The sequence below is a fragment of the Glycine soja genome, chromosome 19, assembly GCF_004193775.1.
Source record: "Glycine soja cultivar W05 chromosome 19, ASM419377v2, whole genome shotgun sequence".
Classification (NCBI taxonomy): domain Eukaryota; kingdom Viridiplantae; phylum Streptophyta; class Magnoliopsida; order Fabales; family Fabaceae; genus Glycine; species Glycine soja.
This window is the reverse complement of record NC_041020.1, coordinates 1,577,332-1,586,965: the sequence shown is the minus strand read 5'-3', so window position 1 is coordinate 1,586,965 and position 9,634 is coordinate 1,577,332. Positions and strand designations below refer to the sequence as shown.

The window sequence follows — 9,634 nt, the reverse complement described above, 5'->3', positions numbered from 1 at the left end:
TAGGTGTATCTGATGCACATGAGATTCCGAATATTTATAATAACTACACATATTTATATACCTTCTTCTGCAGAATGCAGATATATAGTTTTCTGATACAAAAACCAAGCTGGAATTAAGCCTGAGATAGACACGATTCATGGATCTCTAAAAGCAATACATGAACGTCTGGTGGTTGAACACATACCAAGATGATGATGATGATGAAACACAGCAGAAACTACACATACAACAATTTCGATACCACACTAATTAAGCACATGGATGGAGTATGAGATGGTCACACACATCGAACTTGGTGGATGCAGTTGATATTTACATATGGTTGAGTTGGTTGATTCAAAAGGAAAGAAGAACCGTGTTCTACACAAACCCTTCAGAACCCTTTTTTTATTCATGATTGAAGCAGGAAAAACCACACCAACACATAGGTTGGATTTTTTTCTTCTCACGTACACAGCAATCATGATCATGTGCGGCACATGCATGGAGCACACCTTGCCCACCTCAATAATTTCCAGCAATGCCCCTTCTTGTTGTTGCCTTTCCTAGTGCTAGAAGAATGACCAAACTCTGATTCGTTTCTGTTTAGTATCTCCCACATCACTTGAATGTCCTCATATTCGCATGCCCTCACATCATTACTTAGCTTCAGTAACCCTGCAATTTTATTTATTTCACAAACATTATTAATCTAATTAACAAGGTTTTCAATTACAGTCGCGGTTGTAGTTTCATCATGTAATCTTTTAACATTTGCTGAATATTCCCATGCAATCACAAAGACCCCAAAACACCTTAATTTTGTGACTTTTTTTTATCAATAGGATTTTTACTGCAACAACAACAACAACAACGCCTTATCCCACTAGGTGGAACGGATTTTTACTGCAACAATTCATGCAAAATATTATTCAACCAACTGAGTTAAACTTTTTAATGTATCGTTCTTGAAAAACATCTTAAAGTTTGCCACTAAAATCACATTGGTGTACCATATGTTTAGGAGACTTGCTAATTAATTTCGCTCCAACCCCTTTTTCCCCAATTTTAAAATTAAATCACATAAAAATGCTTAATCAAAACCTTCAGAATAGATTATGAAGCCATCACTAAAACAACTAAAGGTAAAATGTGTGTTTTTTTAAGAAAGGTAAAAATGTGTTTTAAATCTCTCAATTTTCTATCAAAATTAGTCTTAATCTTTATACTTTCTAAATAAATTTGAAATATAAGATGACTTATGAGGATTAGAGAGACAATTCATCAAATATAGACTAATTTAGACCAAAAGGACATCTAAAACACATTGATCTCCATTACTAACGAACAGAGACAGATCCAAAATGCATCAACACATTCAAAATCCCAACTAAACTTACAATCACACTAACATAAAAAGAAAGAAAGAAAATGATAAGAAGAGTTACCATTTTTGCGAATGCCGAGGCGCTTGGCAACGACAAACCAAACCCTCCGAACGGGGAACATCATGTTCTGCCACCACTCCACCCGCCGAGAAACTTTCATCTCCTCCATCATGCACACAATGCTACAATTCGTTTCCACCCCCACAAAAACAAAAAAAAAAAGTGTGAATTTGTTTATTACCCTTTTAAATGAAAATGATTAAAGTGAATTCAAAATCAGAACGCAAGCATTTTATAAAAACACAAAAACGCGGAATCGGTTAAAACAAGAAGAGTTGTTGTTGGGAAAGAGGAACTAAAAAGCTATAAGTAAGTAACTAACCGTTAAGTTGAGGTTGTTGTTTGTGTTCCTCGGCGGAAGGGGAGGGACAACGGTTGCGTTGTGAGGAACGGAATAACGAGGGAAGTTGTGTCTTCATAAACTCTCAACGACTTGTTGCAACCGACAGCGCCATCGTGGGTATGCCACGTGTCTCTCTCTAGTTCCGTTGCTGAGCTGTGATGGTGTCGTTGAGATTGCGACGTTCCTATGAATGTGGAGAGCTGCTATTGGTTGTTGCTTCCGATGCTTCGTACAGCCATGTGACTATATTATTCTGCGTGGGCCCCACCCCTCGAGATATTTATTAGGACCCAAAAGGGGAATGGATCAAACATTTGCTATCCGTCCAAAACGGGATTCAAAATGAGTGAAGTATTTAATTATTTAGTTTTTTAATTGAATGCCGGGACATACTTTGTTAATTAATATAAGTATTTTTTAAGATTTGTCTTCTTTTTTATTTATTTTAACTAACAAGTTATTTAAAACTTGAAAAATGTTAAACACACACCTTAATTGTGAAGTGGATGAGTAAAAGGAAAAGGGAAATATAAAAAATAAAGAAACTACTAAATGTGATAAATGATGGGATGAAAAAAACACATAAAAAAATATGTGAGATCCAAGGTGAGACAGAAGAAAAACTAATAAATATTAATAAAATATTATTTTGTTAAGAAAAAATAGAGATAGAAAAAACATGTGATATTTAAGTATGCAAATATAATATTTTTTTTTAGTTTTTTTTTGTCCCACAATCAGAAAAAAATATGATTCTGTTGTATAATAGTTCAACAAAATTATATTTTGTCAAAAGGATAATTTTGGAATTTAGAAAATTATCACCATGTGGATGGTGAAAATAACAGTATATGGGTGGAGACATGACTTGCTTGGGAGAGGTGGGGGTATCTATATTTGTTCAGGTCTTTTGGGGTGTAGAAAGAAAAAAGAGGTTCAGGAAGTAAGAGTCCATGCTATATTTGTATGGTTCATTTTTTTTTTGGTCTAGTGTTCGTTTTATGGGAGTTCACGAGTCTTATACTACATATTCTGCTACTAATCTACATTTAAATTTCACCTATTTAGTTAAGATTTGGAACATGCATGGCAAACAGATTACTAAATGTAGTGTTTTTATATTTTATTTAGTTATAGAACAATGGACAATAAAGAGAATTATTACATTGGTCCTGTTGCATAAACTGGTTTGAAGCGGAAGAATGTGCTTCAAGAAAAAAAGGATTAATAGGCAAAATATGAATAGGAGATCCACACAACATACACCATTGGCTAACATAACATCGAGGACACATAATGAGCAGTTGGCTACAAATAGCCAATATACTCATCCAAGTTCAAGTCTAAACCCTTCTTGCAAGAAAAGGAGCAGAGTTGGAAATCATTCTATTGGTCTAAATCTAATTAAGAGATTTCAGCAAAGTAGTCAAAATTATACACATGAATGTGTTGGTAATCAACAACCTAATTTGACTTTTGCAACTTCAGCCTTATAGTGTTCATCTACACCAATGGTTGGAGTGAATGCAAAATTCAATGAAAGATGTGATGTTCTTGAGCTAGATGAATGTATTTTATGAAATGATTATATAATCACAGAGTTCTTTACCTTCAACATACTGAGTGATTTCTACTATATTTCATGTGACCAATTTATAGATGCTAGCGAAAGTTCTGATGAAGATGAATTAGTTACAAAAGCAAATGTTGTTCAAATTGATACAAACCATAATAGTTCTTAAAACAATTAAATATATTTTGTTATTTAAATGTAATGTGTCAGGGTTTAACAAGTTATTATATGCATATTGTTGCATAATATTTTGATATTGGAGATCCACTTATGATGTGTCAATATTGTGAAGCATTGATGCGGTATCAAGAAATGATGCATAAGTATAGACATACACCAAATCCTAAATTTCATCTATGAGGTGGTGATGGAAAAGTGCAACTACTATTTCTAAAGACACCTCCTCATGTACTTCAACATCTTTTGTTTGACAACAAATTTGATGACAATAAGAATTTTCAGCAACATATTCAGACATATAACATGATGTTTGCATTCACATCACCCAGAGTTAAGCTGGATAGGTTGATAAATAATGGTAGAGGACCACTCAATGTTCACATTCAAGGTCAAACATGCCACCAAATTGGGAGTTTATTGCCTATGAAGGGACAAATTCCAAGATTTGCACAACTCTACATTTATGATATAGAAAATGAAATGCAAAATAAGATTCAAGTATGGGGGGGGGGGGTAAAAACATTTATCCTTAATTTTTTTTCATATGATAAGTTTTATATCTTTACTGACATCAAATATGAAACTTGACAACTTTTTTAAGGGCAGCTCTAGCATTGATCTGAACATAGTTGCAAGGTTATCAACTATGCTTGATGAATTGAATACACAGGCAAAATGTTTAAGGATGGCCCAAGATAGACTAAAACAACAACCTGTCCAAGGGATAAATTACAATTAATTTCTAATAGACACAAGGATGGTAGAATATACAACACACCCACTGTTTCTGAAGTTGCTGCAATAATACCAAGTGATGTTGATACAACATTTAATAGATTTATCCTCATGGAGACACAAAGTGGTAAATTACATCGAATAGATGAATTACACACAAGTTACTTGGGATTTTAATATCCTCTTTTGTTTCCTTATGGTGAGGACGACTATAAAGATCATGTCCTTCATCGAGCTACAGCCAAAACAACAAGTGCCAAAAGAACACACCTTACTATTAGATAATGACTTTGTTTTTTAATACAAAGTACAACTAGAGAAGTTCAAACTCTATTAAGGTCAAGAAGATTGTTTCAACAATTTTTGGTGGTTGGATATTTGATGCTTGAATCGGAGAGACTATCTTTCATTAGAATGAACCAGACAAAACTAAGAGTAGACGAATTATCCAATTTATCATATTCAAGTTCAACTACACAAAGTCAAGGTTCGAATAAGGGAAAAGAGTTATATTGCCTTCAAGTTTTATCGGTGGTCATAGATATATGAATCAATTATATCTTTACGGTATGGCTATTTGTAGTCATGTTGGTTTCCTGATCTATTTGTCACATTTACCTGCAATCCATGTTGGCTTGAAATTGAAAGACTTATTGATCCCTTACATTTGAAAGCTTTTGATCGTTCTCATGTTGTTTCAAGAGTCTTCAAAATGATGTTAGTTGAACTACTTGCAGATTTAACTAAAAAACATATATTAGGAAGAGTTGTAGCATGTAAGTATATATTTGTCTAAGTATATATTTGGTATTCACGAATATAGTTATTTATTTTAGCTATTAATTTGCTCTAATATAATTTTTTTATACTTTCTTGATTTTGTAAACATGTATACCATTGAGTTTCAAAAGCGTGGACTACCACATGCACATTTGCTTCTCTTCATGCATCCATCTTACAAGCATCTTATTGCAAATGATATTGACAAGATTAATTCAGTAGAGGTACCATGTGAACATAATCAGAAAGAGTTGTACAACTTGGTGAAGTTACACATGATCCATCGACCATGTGATTCAACCAACAAATCATCACCACGCATGAAGAGTGGAAGGTGCTTTAGGTACTATCCTAAAAAATTTCAGTAGTCAACATCTCTTGACCAAGATGGATATCCTATTTATAGGAGGAGAAATAATGGTCATTCTATTATAAAAATGGTATTACTCTTGACAACAAGAGTGTGGTCCCTACAATTCGATTTTGTTGATGAAATACCATGCACACATTAACATGGAATGGAACAATCAAAGTACTTCAATTAAATACTTATTTAAGTATATCAACAAAGGTTACAACCACATTACTGTTGGTTAATTTTGAAAATTGAGATAATCCTGGATAAATCTGAAGTCGTGTATAAACACTTTCAGATTGAATCAAATTTCGGGGTTCAACCAAAATTGTTCAATCGGATAAAATCAGAAGATTATAATTCAAGAGTTTTGTTTTGGTCTTATATGTTTTTCACATGTTATGCTTTCTGAACCAGGATGATTATTTATAATCAAAGAACAGGTGGTTTTTGGCGGTTGATGGAAGTTATTTATTTTTAAAAATTGCAGTTGATGGAAGTTTTAGTAACTTCCATGTAACTTCCAACCGTTGATGGAAGTTTTAGTAACTTCCATGTAACTTCCAACCTTTGCCTAAACCGAACATCTCGTTATTACATTAAAACAAGCGTGCACTCTTATTTTAACATAATAAAGAGATCAATTACACTAAAATGTCCAACAAACCTCCCCCATTTTAGTGTAATTACCGATCAAATCACCAAAGTCATAACATACCACAAACTACTGCATAGATGAAATATCGTGACGATTGAATTTCATCTTAGCAAATTACGCGTTTCAAATATTCGAATATCAGAGTGTCACTAAGTATTGAACCCTTTCTATTCATAATGAATACATGAAGATAATCTGCACAATAGTTTATAACATTACTCTTGCTCGACACTAGTTTTACAAGCCTGTGTCCCTATCCTTCATAAGCATATCAAAGCCAAGTCCCAGCTTCTTGAAGCGGCTAAACTTCATGCTTATATAGGTAGTCCTTTTCTTTCTTGCACCTGTAAATGCAATTTTTCAAAAGAACCATTGAGAAGTTATACTTCAACCTCCTTAACTTACAGAACCGAACACATTCCTTTTGGGATACTTTCGATGATGTGTTCCAATCTCTATATGTTAAGCTTTCCACATTGAATTCAGCACCTAATGTCATATTAGATGGGAATTGGGTATCTTAACATAAGAGATTTCAGATGGACTTTAATCCTAATCCCACAGCCGACCTTTTCACGAGATCTCTACTTAACCCTTTGGTTAAATGATCGGCCAAATTATGCTGAGTTCTCACAAACTCCACTGATATCACACCATGCATGATTAACTCCCGAACCATGTTGTGTCTAACACCCAAGTGTCTAGACTTCCCATTATACACTTGACTATATGCCTTAGCCAAAGTTGCCTGACTATCACACCTGATAGACATGGGAGGTATAGGTTTGGGCCACAATGGAATCTCATAGATCAGATTTCTTAGCCACTCAGCTTCTTTACCAGCTGCTGCTAAAGCTACAAATTCAGATTCCATTGTTGAATTTGTAATGCAGGTCTGTTTCTTGGATGCCCAAGAGATAGCACCTCCTCCAAGGAGGAATACCCAACCACTTGTGGATGAATAATCCTCCATATTGGTTATCCAACTTGCATCAGAGTAACCTTCAATAACCGAAGGAAATCCAGTATATGTCAAACCATAATCAATGGTTCCCTTTAAGTATTTGAATACTCTATTCATAGCTTGCCAATGATGAGAACTAGGATTACTTGTAAACCTACTGAGTTTAGCAACAGCATAAGCTATATCAGGCCTAGTACTAATCATTGCATACATGAGTGATCCTATCGCCCTTGAGTATTCAAGTTGAGACACTGCTACACCTTTATTAGGTAATAGCTTAAGGTTAGGATCAATGGGAGTACTTACCGGAGAACAATCTTTAAAATTAAATTTCTCCAATATCTTCTCAATATAATGTGATTGAGAGATGGAAATACCATTGTTTCCACGTTTGATCTTTATTCCTAAGATCACATCCGCCTCCCCCATATCTTTCATATCAAACTTAGAAGACAAAAATGCCTTAGTTTCATCAACTTGATCTTGGTCGGTACCAAAGATCAACATGTCGTCTACATACAGACAAATGATAACTCCTTTGCCATGAGTATCAAACTTGCTGTATAGACATTTATCTGCTTGGTTTATAACAAAACCACTAGACAACACAACCTCATCAAATTTTTGATGCCATTGCTTAGGCGCTTGTTTCAAGCCATAAAGAGATTTCATCAGTTTACACACCTTATTTTCATTTCCTGGCATAACAAACCCTTCAGGTTGTTTCATGTATATCTCTTCATCCAATTCACCATTTAAGAATGCAGTTTTCACATCCATTTGGTGAATCATCAGATTGTGGATAGCAGCAAGTGCTAACAACAGTCTAATAGTGGATATCCTAGCAACAGGAGCATATGTATCGAAAAAATCAATACCTTCCTTTTGCCTAAAGCCTTGGATAACCAATCTAGCTTTGTACTTGTCAACAGTACCATCCACTTTCATCTTTCTCCTAAAGATCATCTTACATCCTAATGGCTTACATCCAGGAGGTAAGTCAACCAATTTCCAAGTATTATTTTGCATGATGGAATCCATCTCACTTTGGATTGCTTCTTTCCAGAATACAGCATCCCTTGAAGTCATTGCTTCACTAAAAGTCTTTGGGTCTTCCTCAACATTAAGGCAATATTGATATTGAAATTCAATATCATTCCTTGACCCTTCAACCAAATAGAGTTGAAAGTCATCACCAAATGACTTAGCCTTTCTTACTCTCGTACTCTTTCTAGTTTCAGTACTAGTTGAAGGTATATCCTCAATATTAACTGAGACTTTCGACATGGAATTCATGTCCTTTGGCCTAGGTATAGATGTAAACCTTTGTTCATCAAAGATAGCATCTCGTGACTCTATAACCGAGTTCACAGCAACAGAATCATTAGATTCTAGCACATAGAATCTATATGCTTTAGAATGTTCAGCATATCCAATAAATATGCAATCTATATCTCTTTCACCTATGGTTTTCCTTTTAGGTTCTGTAAGCCTGACTACAGCCCTACATCCCCAAATTTTGAGATAACTCAAATTTGGTGTCTTTTTGTGCCAAAGTTCATATGGGGTAACCTTATTCCTTTTGTTAGGAATTCGGTTCAACAAGTAACAGGCTGTCAACATAGCCTCACCCCAAAATCCTTCACTTAAACCCGAATAGGATAACATGGAATTCACCATTTCTTTCAAGGTTCTATTCTTCCTTTCGGCTACACCATTCTGTTGTGGTGTATAGGGAGCTGTAGTTTGATGTATTATTCCAGTAGATTGAAAATAAATCGGATCATAATACTCACCTCCCCTATCCGTACGAAGAGTTTTGATTAGCCCATTTTGATGAAGTTCTACCTCTTTCTTATAAATTTTAAATTTATCAAGAGCTTCATCTTTTGTATTTAATAAATATACATAACAATACCTTGATGCATCATCAATAAAAGTAACAAGATATTTTTTATGACCTAATGATGGAGTAGCATGCAAATCACACAAATCACTATGAATAAGGTCTAAGACTTTAGTCTCACTTTTAACATCCTTAAAAGGTTTCCTAGTGATCTTGGTCAACATGCAAGTTTTGCATTTTTCAATGTTCATATCAAAAGGAGGAATCATACTTGTTTTTGACATATCTTTTAATCTTTTGTAATGAACATGTCCTAATCTAGCATGCCAAATTTCTGATTTTGTCATATTAGTTATAGAACTACACGAGGCCATACAAACAGATTCATGAACAAAAGGAACATCAATGTTTAATTTAAACATTCCATTACAACGATAACCAAATCCAACAAACGAACCATGTCTTGACAAGATGTACTTGTCACTTTCAAGTACTTGCTTGAAACCACAATTATTTAAAACCATACCAGACAATAAGTTCTTACGAATACCAGGTACAAATAAGACATTATCCAAATACAAACTTTTTCCGGAAGTAAAAACTAAATTCACACAACCTAATCCTAGGATTGGTTCAGTTGCAACATTGCCCATTTTCACAATAGAGCCATCATCGATTGGTCTAAATTCCTTGAACCAACGACGATCTTTGCACACATGGCTTGTTGCTCCCGAATCAAACCACCAAGCAACGTCATCATCCTGCACATA

General features: G+C 34.5%; 1 protein-coding gene across 1 annotated transcript; it reads right to left on the bottom strand.

Moving 5' to 3' along the window:
• Positions 1-1,878, bottom strand: LOC114397979. Its single transcript, XM_028360073.1, has 3 exons — positions 1,753-1,878; positions 1,431-1,552; positions 1-660 (listed from the first exon to the last, which is right to left on the bottom strand). Exons 2-3 carry the CDS (start codon positions 1,540-1,542, stop codon positions 470-472), a joined length of 303 nt encoding a protein of 100 aa, XP_028215874.1. The 5' UTR covers positions 1,543-1,552; positions 1,753-1,878; the 3' UTR covers positions 1-469.
• Positions 1,879-9,634: the final 7,756 nt, after the last annotated feature.